The sequence below is a fragment of the Galendromus occidentalis genome, unplaced genomic scaffold, assembly GCF_000255335.2.
Source record: "Galendromus occidentalis unplaced genomic scaffold, Mocc_1.1 scf7180000077484, whole genome shotgun sequence".
In the NCBI taxonomy this organism is placed as follows: Eukaryota; Metazoa; Arthropoda; class Arachnida; order Mesostigmata; family Phytoseiidae; genus Galendromus; species Galendromus occidentalis.
Window position 1 is genome coordinate 416,860 of NW_003805472.1, and position 17,296 is coordinate 434,155.

Consider the following 17,296-nt stretch of genomic DNA (forward strand, 5'->3'; position numbering starts at 1 on the left):
CTAAGGGCGGAGTTTTGACAATCGATGATTCACATTGCGATTGGTGAGATATATGGGAGATATAAAGTCGGATAGCTGTATCAGGATGGATTTCGATGCGCTCGGTCGGATATCGAATCGTTATATCGATGTATGAATTCGAATGAGAGCATCCGGGGCGTCCGATAGTATGACTTTTGGATGCAGCCCCGTCGAGACGTGATCCCTTTGCATGTCGTGATTCACAACTAGGGAGCGATCTCAATTCGCTGCTGTTCTTCTTTACCCTTGTGAAGACTCATTCGGTCTCTATGAAGCTTCGAAACTCGGGACGGCAATAGGGTTTCCACAAGGAGTTACACGGGTTAAATGAGGATTGGGGGAGGGTCTACGAGAAAAGAAGGTCGGGAACCACTGATGCACGGATTACATACCTACCTCGAAGCGAGAGGACGGTCTAGAGCGATTCGCTATTGCTTCAAATGCCAGTCGGCCTAGTGCACGCAGAGAATAGTCCGGAAGTGGTTCCACATCAGCTCGAATCATGTAAATAACATGCAAATTTTTGTTCCCTGGCATCCTGACTCACCCGGGCTCCCCGGATTCCCTACCGAGAGCTATTTTCCCCGCGTCATGAGACCCCGACGATTTCCGCCGCAGGAGATTGACTTTTCAACGCGATTCCTCCAGCCGAGTCCGGGAGCCGCGCGCTGGTTGAATTTAATAATCACGGACGATTCAGGATTTCCGTCGTTCCCCCGCTCGCATTGGAATTTCGAGCTAGTACGAACGGAGCGACGAGTTTCCAGAAGTGACATAGCGGGAAGGGATTAACATCCGTGACTATCGGGATTATGAGCCGCAAAGCAGGGCAACTCAATGCCATCGGGCGCACCATACACTAAAAGGCGTCAAGAGGGGAGAAAGAACTATTCATACAGGCATATTCTCCCATTTCGCCGCCGATTATAGCGAAATTTGTCATACCGCTAAGCGAAAGTGATCCAGGCACCCATCGACACGATACGTTCGATGGACCGCACGCGAATCATCGGCTAGGGATTCTCAATCGGATGCTGCCGATCGGTCTGGGAAGATCCGGCCTCCATGTTCGACTAAGTGTATCGTCTCATGCTGATATCAAGCATCACAGAGCTCGGATAATGATTCACTGGTATTATTCCTCAGGGGGAGCGTGAGCCTTGATCTTCCAATCTCGCAAAACGTGAGCGTCCGTTCTAGGCACAAGATTCGTGGTAATAGGTCCATCGCTTTGAGTTTCCTCTGAGTTTTTCGATCCCTTCCTTAAGAGAATACATTTCCTTCGGATTCTCAACTCGATGCGACATAGGTTTCGACGATTTTCTCGACTCAAATCGGTGCTCCCAGAGATCGTAATTCGGCCTCGATAAGCGCCGCCGCTGGCTGGGGGATCAGCTTTCATGACGGAGGGATTAAGTACATTGTCTCGCGAGATAATTAGGACCCAGTAGTTCGGAAATATCTCCGATACCCGCCTACCTCCGTCCGCTGGAATGCGATGATCGAAAAAATTAAGCTAAACTCTGTCAGTCAACTGGATTTCCCTTCAGCTCAGGCAATTCATCAACACAAAAGAATCGAATATACGTTATGTATCACGCTATGTAAGAGCTTTACTCAGTCTCGTCGATTTTCTCTGCCTATGGGAGGAAGGGAAGGGGCTTGAATGCCCAGAGGGTGATAATTCCAAAAAGGACCTGATGAGAACAATGGGATCTCAATCATCGATCCGAAAATTATCTATGGGTTCGATCTTTATTTTCACAGAGGTCGTGATCATGCATTCCCAATATTTTGTCAGGCCTTGATGAGTCGTATCCAAAAGTACTCCCCTCGGTCATCTTTCCGAACAAAGCGCCGACTTCTATGTTTTTCAATCTTCTCCCCAAGAGACTTGTTTAGAAGAGATGTTGGTGATAGGGACATGCTCCTGTCAATCCGGCTGTCAGAGGTTCATTAGAGAGGAGCTCGTTTCAGAGAGAGTGATCCACAGTTTCAATGATTCCGTGGACGGATTTCCGAAGAAATCCTGCCGCGTTTAATAAGTAGCCTGAAGGCCGGAGAGGCCGATATACGAAGAGAGAATGGCGGAAAACTGAAAACAGCTGAAGCTGAATATGATCGGTCATCACTGTCGATCCGAAATCAGGCCCTGAATCCCGCATTTTTCTCGGCCTTCAGACGACTCTGAAGCTTATAATCTCATGGAAAATACGAGTGAAGCTAGCATTCGGCCCGTATGACTAGGTAGATAGTCAGCTCATCTTTGGGGCGTACTCGTCGAGCCCGGTCGGATCGGAGGCCATCGGCGTCGGAGTAAATAAACGACGCTGATGCATTGACGTAATGCGGGCGTCGATTCGAATCGTGACAGATATCGTAGGAGCGGAACTCATTTTTGAGACAGCTGGTTCCACGATTGAGGAATCGCTCTGCGGCAAAAGAGGAAGAGTTGTAAATGCAGAAGCCCCGATCCTTGCTTAGTGAGTCCGACGTACCTTCTCTAGATTAGGAGATGCTAGCGTCTCTGTCATCGATAGTGACGAGTACCTGCTCTGACGAAAGCAACTCCCAGCAAGTGGATTTTGAGAATAGAAGACATGGCAAAAGTAGCAGCAAACCGCCGAATCCCCGTCTACATGCCCGTGGATCCCGCTCAAAGAACGGCCCGTATTGCGAATGTTCACTTCAAGAAACGTTTCCACGTCGACACGATTGATCTGCCAAATTAATCGATTGACCACTCAAAGAACAGCTTCGTTTAGATGCAAATCCCTCGAAACGTGGCTTCTAGCCCCCAGTCAGATCGAGTTTTTCTCGAGATGGTAGAATATCGATCTACGCGCTAGTACAATGCTTCGGACGGGATGGACTCCCACAGTGAGGTCTCTCTTAGTGACTTTCCTGAGTTTTCCAAGGTACGGATTCGGCTCCTCATCCAGACCCCCGGGAGATCGGCTCCCGGCTCCAGACAACTTAGAGACAGCCTGCGATACACTCAATGGCGGAAGATGTCGCTGATGCGCGCCCCGCCTCTCACTCCCTGGATCCACTACTGGTGTCGACATCCTCGCCACAGAATCCCAGGCTGACCTATATATGTAGCGCCTCGGCATGAGAGACAGGTAGAAAATTTTCACCATGATCAAGATAAGGTAGGTTGTTCCGACTATCGCGAGGGGGGCTATGCCCCACGGTTGCTGACGATGCAGACGTGCTTTCGTCTCGACGAGGAGTCGATTCCGGAAAATCTATCATATCTCGTATTAGTTCTCCTCGCGTGTCCAACAGGGAATACGCACGAGGAGCATTGCCCGATCGGCTCGCACATATTCTGCGTGAAGTCTAGCCGAGGTCGAAGGGTCCTCCACAATAGATAGCCCTTGGATCCGCCTTTAATTGCGAACACAGTTCCTGAATTCGCATTCGATTACCTGAATCCTTCATGGCCGATTTGGTAGTCGGAGATTTCGAATACTCATGTGACCAGGAGAGACTCAGACTGCGACGCCGTCATTTGTCATGTGTCGTGGCATTTTGCCGCATACCGCGAGAATTAATTTGCGACCTGCGAATACCAATCCGGAGCGGAACTTCAAGTTGAGAGATCATGAAACGCATCCGACAGCTCCGCGCGGCAGGCAACCCACTCCACTCCTGGCGTCTAACGCGGGAACTTCGCGAACCTGCTAGGCTGGCCCTCTTTCTGAATCGGAATGGGACGGACGGCTCATTGGGCTCAATCAGCATGTCAGCAGCCGTGAGGTCCGAACTATCACATCCCAGTTCCAGATTGTCCCTAAACAGGGTGCTAGCTCGTCCACAGCTCTGAATGCCGCCCGAACGCTTTTCGAAATTAGGGTGCGTCCCCATACATCAAGACGACGGGGACTCTCTCACCACCGGCAACTGAGCTGGAGAATTTCAGCTGTCAGAGAACAATTGCGGGATATGTTTTCAAAATAAGTGTGGAAATTACGCATCTCAGCCTGGTAATATAAATTCTCATGTGAATCTCAGGATCGAGGGATTGGAGGTCTCATCCGAGGAAGGTCTCATCCGGGTCCGGAATAACAGATTGGCAGTCTCTGTATCGTCAATCATCAGAATCAGAATGTTTTCTATTTCAGAAGAGGATCCAGAACAGGGAGAAGAGAAGCGCGAACGAGTCCTCTAGTCAATCATGCCTCTGATGAGTTCACACGGCGCCTCTGCCGCCCTTGCCGCCTCTTTGAGCGTGCTGCTCTTCGCAACGCTCCAAATGTTCAAGTCGTCGATAGTCGAGTCACGGCCGATGACGATCATGGGTAAGAATATTGGGAACTCATGCGGAATGAAGTCAGATATTATGTGATACATACGTCCCATGGCTCGATACAATCTTCACTGCAGGTGGACTCGCGAGTTCATGGCTCTTCGTTCTGCTGTTGACGACGGTATCCAATGCGGAGATGTCTCTCTTCGGAAGTTCTTTTCAATGCAAGATATTCCCTGAAGTCGCGTTCTGCTTCATCGTGGCGGTGATGCTGGCCGCACAGGTGAGGACTCCGGACCAATCAGACGAGCGGAGCTGTCTCGTGAGCCGCTATCCTGGAAACTTCTCAGATGGGGCCGTATTAGAAAGTCTTCTGCCCGAAGGCAAATGGCATGGTGCTCAGAGACATCAGACATCATCTGCTACGACTGAACCTCTCTCTTCTCCCCACAGGTCCATGGGGTCTGCGCAACAACTTGCGCTCCTTTCTCCCTCCTGGCGCTCTATTATCTCACAAACATCTCGGCGAAGACCTATCCAGGCAACCTCGTGGGCGACGGCCGAGAAAAAGCAACTCGGCATGCGAAGAAGAAGAATGCGGACAAGGCTCCCTAATGTCTGACCCGGAGCTCGCAGATTACCAATGAAGCTCAGCTCCGCTCTCGGGATCGAAGATCGGATCTTCTGATCCTACAGCACACGGTGTCTACGAGCACCCACCTCGGGAGTCGAACGTCACGCTCGCGTAAGGGAGGGATCTCCATCGACGTTTCCTCATTGATGTCCACGCGGGCGACAATGATCACTTTACTAGGTGTTTGTAAATACATATTCGTTTGTCGAATCAAAACTGAAAGCCCTGAAGTTTTCGAAGCTCAGGCGCACGATCTCAGACTCTCGGGAGGAATGGAATAAATATTTGAACGCAACAATCTCGCTCCCGAACTTAAGAGAAAAAATCGTGGCTCGTGACGGGGTGCGATTTTTTTTTTCAAGTCAGTCAACGATTGGATGAGCTGAATCTGTGCCATATTTGTAGTTTCCCGCTAGTTCTACCGAGAACCCGCCCTGGCTCACCGATCCACTTGGACTGATTCGATCCGGGAATTGAGAGCCTCCAAAATCCAAAATATCAGTGGAGTGTCACATTTTTCAGAACAGTCCGAGCTCGATCTAGACATAAGTATTCGAGCGAACAGAAGATTGAAAACGACGAAAGCACAGGAGACCAAGCTTCAAATCAAGTCATACAGAGACCATGTCGCAATTACCCCCTCCATCGGATCGACCCATGTATTATTTTGTGGTAAAACCAGATGCGGACCTTCAAATACTCGCAGTCTATCTCGAGAGGCACGCCGTGGATGGTTTGCGCTGTGATTGGTTCGTGGTCGCAAAGATCAAAGACAGGCCACTTTATGATTTGTATCCGAAAGGAGCCAAAGACACGTACGAAGGATTTCTGGCTCTGAATCGCCCCGCCAAACCCGAAGGGCACATATGGCTCTTTATTTTCAGCCATCTCTTCTGCAGCTTCTTCCTGCGTTACGTGACTAGTTCTCACCATTTCGAGCATGACAAGATACCGCCGCGAGATTATGAAATGAGGTGGTTAACAGGGATGGAAGGTATCCAGAAGAAGGAATAAAAATTCATATCAGCCAGCTCTGATACTCTGGAGGGAAGGAGATCACATATTTTCGTCAATCTATCCGGCAGCATATCCGCGGGGCGCGCTCCCCTGTCGCCGACTGTTCTAATACTTCTTACGTTCCTACTTGAGGGCTTGAGGGGTTGGGGGGAAATTGAGGGGAATGTTTTCGAAAGCGTCCGGAGCCAGCCCGATGGATAGTCCCCATGTCCTTCGCCTGATCACTCGCGATACACCTCTCCTGAGGAGCATGAGATCTTGACCGTTGATGGACACTCTCTGAGATTCGCGCGGTCCGCATCAGGAGCTCATCAGACCGTTTCATCTAGGGCGAGCCACCTCATTATCGAGTTCTGCCTCGGTCACCGGTATTGAATTATTTGTGTCGATTGAAACTTCCGCGATATTAGTTGGCTTGAAACGACGAAAGCAGCGTAGCACGGTGGGGAGAAATCAGTATCCAGAGAGGGTCCTCAGAACTCAGAATCCATCACCATGCGGCGAATTTGGCCAAATCTCCCGCAACACACTCATTACTTCGTGATGAAGCCAGAAGCCTCATTGTCTGAGGTATCGGATTTTCTCCTCAGACAGAATGTGAACAACATGCACTGTAATTGTTATGTCATCGGATCGCTGGGCGAGCGAGCGCTGTACCGACGGTATCAAGTCAGTGAGGGGGACAGATATGAGGGATTCCTGGTCTTGAATCGTCGAGGCGAGCTCGAGGAAGATTTCTGGCTCTTCACCTTCGGAAAACATTTCTGTTCGTGCCTCGTCCGCTTCGTTCCGGGCTCAGCCGAGTGGGGAGGATTCATTCAGGCCTCACGGGTAGTGAAGGAGTGGTCAGTGGGGGATTTCGCTGAGTGAGAAGACTTCTAAGATGGGGAGCAGACGCTGGACCGGGATGCTGTACTTCACCGATCGTGGCGTTGACACAGAGAGAGAATTATTTAGGTAGTCGCATCGCACCCTTCACATGAGTTTCCATGAATTGGTCGTTATCTGATTTGATGATGCACTCGAGCTGTAACCCTATCCCTCGTTCTCATTCCTTGCTCCAATCTTCGATCATCGAGAGCATTGCTTTCATTAAATAATTAAGCGTCCATCACCGCGGATCAAGGCACCGCGTAGTCCTCCTCGCAGCACAGGGCTCTTCCCGTCGTAATGAATTCAGGCACGAACTTCTCTGAAAGAAATCCGCCTTATCCCCCGAAGTAAAGGAGCTCCGGAACAGGAAACTTGTCTTTTCCGATCCATTCCATGATTTATCTTTTCTCGACTAATCGGGAATAATCTTTCCCGTTTCTGGAAAATTTTTTCCTCCAAGTTTCTCATTGTTGACCCCCCCCCTCCTTCCCGAAACCAAGGGGAATCTGTCTCAGACGCTCCAGGACACTCTAAAATCATATCCTGAGCTATGCTGCATCCGGATGTGAGTTTTCGTCGAGTGCAGACCACGATGGGGAGCCTGTCGTCGCTCTTCCCCTCATGACTTCAAATTCGCTCTGAACCACTTGGAGCGTTCTCGTCTGTCCCCGACAACTCCCCGATCCTCCCCAGGGCCCCATATTTGCGTTGCTAAGGAGAGTCGCATCTCAAAGTTGGTGAAGTCTCCCATGATGCAGCAAGAGCCGTCGAACCCGCTCTCGGAGCTTCTTCCCTGAGTGCTGTCATGCGCTGTCAATGCTTCCGCCGCCGCCGCCGCCGCCGCAGTGGCAGCAAAATGAAGAGCGGATTCGAACGACGGGTTCGCCTGGAGCCACAGAGGAGAGGGCCAAAGGGTGGGATGACCGTCTCGGCTCGGAAGCTCTCGAATCCCAACTGCGTAATCCCTCCACCATTGATCCGACCGCGAATCCTCACGACGCACGGCAGCGCCGGATCACATGAACGTCACTCGCAGATAGCAGACGGTCGGGAACGCCGATGGTAACCATTAAAGATATGAAGGACGGCTGTCGATACGAAGAGCAATCGAGCAGGGGAGGAATCGAATGAACAGCTGGCTGCAGCTGGACGGGAGATCATCGTTACGGAGAGGGGAGTTTCCCGCAGAATCAGACCGGGCATCCTGGCGTTGTTCCGAGCCGCGCATACATCGATGGCCCTTTCCACCGATTATTTCTACAACAAGGAACGGACAGCAGGCGTGACTTGGAGGAAAACTCCTCGGTTCATTCCGCGCCGGTCCTCCTGACAACAGGAGGAGAACGAGGGCGGTGGTGGCTTCGTCTGTCCGTCTGTTTGTCTTTCGCTCTCTTGCCGGCAAGACAAGCGAGCTTCATAGCCAGCAGGCGACAAGGAGGCAGCCGCCGCCGCCGACTGGATATACGGACAGAGAGCCGAGCGACGGTCGAGCACCCAGGCTACTACTGCGGCGTCTTCTGGCGGACTTGTCGCCGTTCAAGGAGGCGATCCACCCGGCGACGGAGGCCGCCGCCTGCCCGCCCGCCTGTGCCAACCACCAGGGAAGACGGTCAGGGGGAGCGCGGCGCTGGTGCCCGCGACGACCGCCTGCTCCGTTGGTTGAAGCCGCCGCCGCCGCCGCCGATGCTTGGATGCTGCTGCCATGGCAGCGTGGTATCCGCCAGCCTGAGCTCCTTCGCTCTCTGACTGACGACGGGCGACTGGTTGGTTGCTTGCTTGGGTGGCTGGCGGTTCTTGTGGCGGCAGCGGCGGCGGGCGCGGGACGGCGAGGGAAGCCCCGCGCCATCTTGGATTGAACAGCGGCCACTGTAGCAGCAAGCGGAGGAAAAGAGAGCGAGCGAACGAGCGAGCGAGCTCGAGTCGTGATTGAGCAGATTGAGTTGTGTGCAGCTTTTGTCGTGTGCAAGTGTATTACGTTCGCTCGGCTAGTTGTGTGCGCGTATCTCGCAACCACGGGCTCAATGTGAGCGTGACGTGAGCCGGACAACACCGCTCGGAACGTCCAGCATATCGCATCGTCGTTGGGAACAGCGCCGACGACTTCTACGTCTACTGGTGACTACCACCGACGAATTCTCCGCTCGTGGGGGAAACCTGCGGGAGGAACAACTCCCTCGACCCGTCTCCGCAACGAGCCGAACAGCGTCGGCTTCCTGCATACGGAACAAACATTTACGTACATACACACACACGTTCGTTCGGTGGGTCGGTCGGGTGGTCGGTCGCTCGCTCGTTCACTACAACACACCGAAAATATTGATACTCCTCCGGTTCTGGCCAAACGGAGCGAAATATCCATTCAACGCCGTGCGCTCCATCTCGACGTCGTTCCCGCGAAATTCTCACGCGGCAGCAGCGGAGACGACGGCGACGTTGAGTAACCTGCTGACAAGTAGATGGACGACCCATTCCTTGTTTTGTGTTCAGCTCTCGAAGCGGAGTTCTGAACCCACTGAGCATGGCGTCCAGTCGCTAGGCCGCCTCCGAAATCGAAAGGTACGTGAACTCGGTCGGTGATCTGATCCGCTGCCTGGTTTCCGATAGGACGACTGCTCGGACAACCGGTTGGTTTCCGAGCCTCCGGATCTTGTTCGAGCGTCTAGTCCTCGTCTCGTTGTTGGCTCGGTGCTCCTTTCGAACGGGGAATTCGCGGCTTTTCTCGATGTCCACCCGCGTTTCTTTGGATACCCTGGATTCGGTGTGTAGGACTCGTTTCTCCGGAGTAGGTAAATCGACCAGGGTCGGGTCCGACTCCTGGACCGTCGAGTATTCCGGATCGGATAGCTCACGGAACCGTAGGCTAGGATTCTCCAGCGTTCGTATAGCCGCTCCAGGACGCGGGCTATTCGATTACGTTTCCGCGTTAAGCGCGCAGCTGGACTCGCGATGCTTGCGATCGGGGTAAACACCGCGCGATCCTCGTGCGCTTTCTCCGTGAAGGTGGCGTAATCCGTCCGGGGGAGTTTCGCGAGCTTTCGCAATCACTTCCGATGTAGAGTCGGAATCCGGTAGGGTCCCGGGACTAACGTTGAGTGAAATTTTCCAGTGTGGTTATCGAGCGAGGCGATAGGTTGTATCGTTTCCGCATCCGGATCGAACGATGACTGCGCCTCCTCCACCTCAGCAGTACCCACCGCATACTGGGCAGGGCCAGCAGTACTACGGCTCGGAGCAGCAAGTGGCCTCGGCGATGGTGAGCGAAGACTCCGACGGTTTCGAGAGCTCCGAAATAGACCGAGATAATCCTCGACATATTTCTGACTAGTTCGCGTCGCTAAATTTTCTCCTCTTCGTTCGCAGCCCCCTCCGGCGGGACAGATGGCATCTGGCGGGCCGCCCCAATCCGGCTATTTCTACCAGGGTGGTTATCAACAGCCGCCCCAACAGAGCTACGATATGTATCGGGGCCAGACTCAGTATCAGCAGGGACCTGCTGGTCCTCCTGGCCAATATCCGAGGATGCAGGGTCAGTGGCCCCCGGGTGGAACCCCTCAGTACCCTCCAGGTGGCGGCGTGCCGCAGAACGGAGCTTATGGACCGACAGGGCATCAGCAGGGTTATGGGCCGACCCAAGGACAAGGCTATCCTGGCTTCTATCAGCAGGGATATCCACAGGCTCCGCCGCAAGGACACTACCAAGGACCTCCGGGTTATCAGGGTGAGTAGGGAATCGGTAGTTCTCCGGAGTCGGCTGATAGCACTTCACGCACGACCACGGCAAGCGGAATCACTCTGAGCCCCGGCTGAGCCGTCGAGCAACAGCAGCACCACCATTTGAATGTTCGAGCAACACTCGATCGGTTTCTCGCATTGTCCTTACACACGCTTGCACATTCCCCTTCCGCTTCAGGTTCCACAGGGGCAGTAGGTTATCCGGGACAGCCCCCTCCAGGATCGGGATATCCACCGCCACCACAGGGTGCCGGGGCGACCTCGCCTGGACCGTCCCAGAACAAAACCCCACTGCAATCGCTGCAAAAGATGCTTCCCTCGGCCTCGACTCCAGGGCCGCCCCCGGCCCCGTGGCCTCCGAATCAAACGTCGGGCACGGGACAGTTCCCAGCGCACGGTACGGGGCTTGTTATTTGCATCCGCAGAAGCCGGCGTGAACGACGCTCCTCCGCGTCATTCGACCATTGTCCTCACCATCTCTCACCCGCATGAGACAAGAAGCACCCTAGATATTCCTCGCGGACGAGTCGCACGTCACATGTTGGGTTCTAGGGAGTCCTATCGATTTTTCCCTCCACCATCCGCTTACTTACTAGGGAGTCGATTCGCCTTGGCCGTTCCACGGGCCTTGCTCGCCATCATTTCATTCGTGTAGTATCGATTACTCTGTTCGATATCGGCTGCCTTGTATTCTCCTCTTGTTTTCCCCGCCGAGGACAGCGACATGGAGATCTCTCCGATTTTTTCTACAAGATGTGAAAACGAGTGGAATCTTCTCTTCCAGGAGGATACCAGGCCTATCCGCAGCGTGGTTCCTACTATGCTGGGCCGGCGCAATTCGAGACTTACCAGAACCAGCAACAAGCAGGTCCCGGTCAGAATCTCGTTCAGCATCATCCCCAGCAACAGCCCCAACAGCAACAACCGCAGCAACAAGCACAGCAACAACAACAACCCCTGCAGCCGATGGCCCAAGCTTATCCGAGCCAGGGCGGCAGTCAAGCGAACCAACCACCGGCGAGTCCATCGCTCGCCGGGGGCAGTAGCGGCGGTCAGAACGGATCGTACGCACGGAGTGTAACTCCGAGTTCGCTGCCACCTCTACCGGCCAGTCCTGCGTCATCGTGTAGCAGTACGCAGCAGGGACCGAGTTCTCACATGGCTCCGGGCTCGATTCCGGATCAGCGCGCGAGTGCAACGAACGGGTCGATTCCGTCGAACGCCGTAGACCAAAGGAGGGGATCAGTGGATAGCGAGACAGGCAGCTACTACAGCACAGGCAGCGCGACACCCGGTCCTCTTCACGGCGCGGCGGCGGCCCCGACCCTGAACACGCAAACTTCTCAGTCCGCGCAGAGTCTCCAGACCTCCACTCCGACCTCGTCCACGGGCTCCACAACGACGGCGACCACCACGACTACGACGACCACTACCACCACCGCTACCAGCGGTACCAACGCCAGCGGTGGCGGCGCAAGTACCGTCAGCGGTAATGGAGGCTCGAGCACCGATTCTTCATCGAAAAGTCAATCGAAACTGCCCGATATCGTGCCCGCCGAGAGTTTCAACCCGGGGAGTCAGAGCAGCGGGGGTCAGGGGGGCTCGCGGCCACCGTCTACCGCCGGGAGCATAGGACCCCCACAATCGGATGTTTCATCGTTATCAGCAAGTCCGGGTCCGTCGATTGAGCAAGCCAAAGCGGTTTGTCCTTCTCCGGGAGTACCCGGAGCCCACCCCGGGGCTCATCCTGCGATGCCCCCTCAAAACGCTGCAGGAATGCCACCGCATCAAATGCATCCGGGCCACTTCACCCATCCGCACGGTCCCCAGGGTCCTCATTTGCCCCCGCCATCCCCACAACACCCGTACCCCCCACCGACGGCGACGGGTGCCCCTGCGCCGGCCGCTAGTCCCGCATCTGGCTCGCCGACCATGAGTCCTGAATTCCCGCAGCAGAAAAAACGGGGAAGACCGTACGGGTCGAAGAACAAAAAACCTCGAACGCCCGGTGGATCAGCCGAGAAAGCCGCGAACCCGACGACACCTTCGGGAAGCGGCGGGAGGGGGAAGCGCGCCATGCAACAGCAACTGCAGATGCAGCAACAGATGTCACAGCATATGCAACAGCAGCAAGTGCCGCATCCTCAAATGGGCCCGCAACCGTCGCCCGTTCGGGGTGGACCCCAGTACCCGGCGGGACCCATGCCCCCCATGCCTTACGGTCAATACCCTCAACCGGGCCCCATGCCTCCGATGGGAGGCATGCCTGGGGCGTACGGAGCCGGGGGTCCAATGAACCAGGCCGGTCACATGGCATCCCACGGTCACATGCCCCATCCGGCGATGGGCATGCCGCCCCATCCGGGAATGGCAATGAGACCTCAGGGACCGATGCCTCCCGGTAACAACGGTCCTCCAATGAGCGGACAGCGACACGGGCCCGGTATGGGACCGATGAACGCGTCCATGTATCCACCACCTCCGGTCAAAGGACCCCCAGGACAACCGGGCTATCACCCGCCTTTCACGCATCCGGGCGGTATGCCTCCAATGCGACCGGGTCACCCGCAATCTATGGACCCACAACACGCCAAACTCGGTCAGCATCACGGTCAGTATAGATTCCAGTGTCGATACGTGGATTTGCTTGCACTGACTCTGACATAGGTAGATAGCTTCCGGATTCCGGACCCAGTCCGAGCCGTTTGAGCATGAGGCGAAATCTGGGAGAGGGTGGGGGAGGGGGGCAGCTCTCCGACGCATCCATGAAGCAGGCTGTGATTTGAGTGGGGTTTGCGTTTCTCCGCGCGTCGACATAGCCATTAGCCACGTACGCCAGTTGAAGGATCGACTTCAGTAAACTGTCCGCAGTCCACCGTTCGGAAGGTTCCTGCTCTGGATTATTTGAGTACCCCGATCCGATCATTGAAAACGCCGTACAGATTTGAGTAAAAAGCCGGTGAGGTACCTACTCACGATTGCTGTCCGTCGGTTGGGGCACCATGCGATACGGCACGCGGAAATTAAAAACAACGAAATCGGCCTGAGGTACTTCCGTTGGCGGAGGGGCAGCTCAACGGCTTCCCTGCACTGTCTTGCGTAGGACAGACTCGGATGACAGTTCCCTTGAGATCTTTCTGAACGGCACGGAGGAAGTCACCGCTTTCAAATACATCGCGCTCACCCTCTAAAAGTGCTATCGAATTCCACTCGCCGCCATTACGTCCCGCTCGGCGGACTCGACATAAGTCTTTCCAACTTCCACGGAGCAATCTGTGCTGGGCTGTCGCGAGGCGCTCGCCAACAGGGTTGCACCTCTCTCTAATTGATCTCTGTGATCGGGATTACAGGAATCGCTGGACATCCAATGCCAGCTCAGTGTGGTCCGAACTCGAATGGCGGGCTTAGGGACATGAAGCCGACGCCTCCTTTGGAAACATGTCCCGTTCCGGCGATAAGCCACGCTCCTCCGCCGCCGGAGGGAGTGAAAATCACCAAGGTTCTCAACAACCACTTGCCAAGCGTGTTGCAGAAGAAAGGATCCGCACCTTCAGGGCCATTCTCAGGACCGTTTTTACGTGTCAGACAAAGAGACCGTCGACCCAGTGACGTTCGGATTGTTAACGGGAAAAACGCACAGGAAAGGACTGAAGAGAACGGAGCCAGTAAACTCAAACAAGTGAGCCAATGCATAGTTTCGATCAGATTCGTCGATGATCTAATTAATCCGCGATGTCCTCAGTCGCCTTTTTTAACCTTTTTTTTAATAATCTTATGCCCATTCAATTCGCAGGTGGCGAGTGGAGCCGGTGCCGACGTTAATAAGAAAGCCGGCACGGCGATTCATCTGTCAACTCTGAGCCCCGGCTACGACATCATGACTAGAGACCCATCTTGGTTATGTGCGCTGTGTCTTAGCGCTTCTCACGAACACGGTCTCGGAGATCTGTTCGGACCATACTACTGGGAACGTCCGGGTACCCCACCTCTCTATATTCTGGAGGCAATGCGAAAACTCGCTGTCCAAGTAAGGCGCCCGCGACGGTTTTTCGAGTCGCTTTAATTTTTCCCCCGAAAAAAAAATCCGAGAAAAAATCCGAGAAAATCCGAGTCGGTGCTGATTGGATGCCTCTTGCAGGTCAACGCACAAAAGCCGGTGCTGGTAGATGCCAGCGACGAAGATGAGCCTACAACAGCCAAGAGGAAGAAGGGTGGAGCCAAACGGAAGAAACCCAGTGTCTCACAGTCCGAGCCGAATCTCACGAAAGACCAAGAGGAGAAACTGCTCGAAAGCCTGAAAGCCGAGTATTGGATCCACGAGGACTGCGCTTGTTACAGTCCCGGCGTGTACCTCGACTCTCGGGGGAACCTCCGTGGTCTCGAAGACGCGATCAGAGAAGCTGCAAAACACACTTGTACGGTCTGCAACCTTGCGGGTGCTACCATACCTTGCGTGGCGCGCCACTGTACGACCGTGCTGCACATGCACTGTGCTCACAAGAGCAAGGCTACCATCGATGAGTCGAACTTCAGTTTGTTTTGCGGTCGTCACAAAACACCGAGTAAACAGGTGAGCTCATTACCGGAGCGAACGCGATCCGAGTTCGCGGAAGAAAAAGCAATCGCTGAGTCCGAGGCCTCGCCATTGGCGATCTTCACCGCTGGAGCTCCCTTCCTCGTCTAACTATCCTCTGATCTATTCCAGCAATCTAAAAAATGAAGAATGCGATTCATCAACCGCTCAGCGAAATGCAGCAGCTACTTAACAGGGTCTAAAGCTCAACCTCGAGGCCTCCGCCGGCCGAGACGGAATCGCTAACAACTTCTCTGTACATACAAAACTCGACGCGACTGGCTGCGCTCGCGTTCGATCGAATGTATATCCCCCCCCCCCCTCTGGATTCCCAAACCAGCTCGGTGTCAGCGCTCCGACAGGACAGCAAGCGAGCAAGCAATCGAGCGGGCGAACCCTCCCGGAAACTATGGCAAACTTAAACAAAGGTCTCAGGTAGCTACGTAACAGGACAAGAAAAACTTACTCAACGAGCTCAAATAGCAGTGCCCAATCCCGCCCGGCTCAACGAGACAAAACTCGGAAACCACCGGTATCGTCGATTCGTTCCATTTTCCTTGGATGTTGTGTCAATCTACATAACGCTAAGCTGGATCCGCAGTCGGCTCGGAAACGTCACTCAGACGAGGACACTGAGTGCTCATTGGGACACGTCGCTGAGGATCCGAACATCTGCCCTTCCCAATTTCGTGATTGGTAGCGTTCCATTCATCATTCCGGACCCGAAGCGGGGCACTCAACAGCATTACACCGGCAAAACCAAGTCGTGTACTTTAACGAAAACTTGCTGGAAGAGGACGCAAGCGTGGTCGTCTACGATCAGCGAGAGGACGCCTGGTAGAGGATCGCGACGTGGCAATTCCTTAATGTTTTATTTTTCGACTGACTGAATTAATAATTAATCGCGCCAGAGGCGAGCCAGTGCGAAGGCGTTGAAGAATAAGTAACGTCCGGACTCTGATGTCTTAAGAGTGATCTCAAAAAATCTCAGTTATTCCCCCATCTTCCCCGCGCCATTTCTCGCTGGTAGTTCTTGTGGTTGTGAATCGTGCGAACCTGAGCTCTGCGAGATGATTCTTCTCATGATTCCCGAATTTGAATACACCCCCAATTACATTCATTTAACTTGAAAAGAAAGCCGGTTATTCCCACGGAAGTCGACAGAGGAGTCTTATCGATATTAATTCCCCGTGCACAATTGCTCCATGAATCCGAGCCAACGTCCACTCTGCTTCACGTGGAGTCGAGACGGGTGGTTTGCGCTCTTATTTTATATTCTCCGCCGCGTGTCCGCCGATCATCTCAAGACTCGAGGGGAGCTCTTGATCCCATTGGCAACATTTCCTGGTTCAATCCAGGCTTATCATGCAGACAGTGGATTGCTTGGGCTGCAAACAATTCGTCTCGAGTTTTTTCATCCGTTTCCGTTGCCAACAGCATTCCAGTCAGTGATTCCCACCAACTCATATACAGCAATCATTATCTGTGTGTGTATTGATTGAAGCAAGCCATGCGTCGACTTGACGGACTGGGGCTGTTTTTACGGTAAGCGCCAAGGCACCCGACCCGGTAGTGGTCATGGACCGGTCCCCCCCCCCTCTCTCCCCCAGTGGTAGAACTTGCGTGTTCGGAAGTGATGTGCGCGATCCTATATCATCATCGACGTCAGGACCATGAGTCGAAGCCGTCGATCGACAGACCGACGATATCGGATGGGACTCGGTCCAAGGGGAGTCAAGGTTTGCGGATTTAGCAAGACACGCAAGCTCTCCGAGGTTGGGAGAATTCGACAGTGACCGCCCAGGCACTCGTCGCCGCGGTTATTTCTCCCCAAGCTCATTCAGCAGTGTCCAGCGAATGGGGAGTATTACCCTCGGGACTCGCCTTGGACGCTCGTGTCGGTAATTCCGCAGAAAACGCGAGACCGTCTCCATGCATCAGTTCGGGCTGGTGAGCAGAACCTCGACGATTTTGTAATATATATCGTACATAGATCGCGTAATCCGACGAAAGTGAAAACGAACGGCTCGAGGGAACTGATTATGATTATTCTTACTGAATACGGTACCGATGCTCACGATTCGGGTTTCGACAACTGTTTCATGGTGGGTGCAAAATACTGTATCGTCCAATTAGGGACTCGCAAGTCCGAGTCGGTGTTCACTCGGACTTTCTCCGACCGAGAGCACAC

The 17,296-nt window shown here is 53.9% G+C and overlaps 1 protein-coding gene across 1 annotated transcript; it reads left to right on the top strand.

Annotated features, from left to right (window-relative positions):
• The first annotated feature begins 3,919 nt into the window (after window positions 1-3,919).
• LOC100901642 (protein KRTCAP2 homolog) lies at window positions 3,920-5,202 on the top strand. The gene is made up of 4 exons (XM_003745504.2): window positions 3,920-4,013; window positions 4,155-4,328; window positions 4,414-4,559; window positions 4,730-5,202. Exons 2-4 carry the CDS (start codon window positions 4,205-4,207, stop codon window positions 4,889-4,891), a joined length of 432 nt encoding a protein of 143 aa, XP_003745552.1. The 5' UTR covers window positions 3,920-4,013; window positions 4,155-4,204; the 3' UTR covers window positions 4,892-5,202.
• Window positions 5,203-17,296: the final 12,094 nt, after the last annotated feature.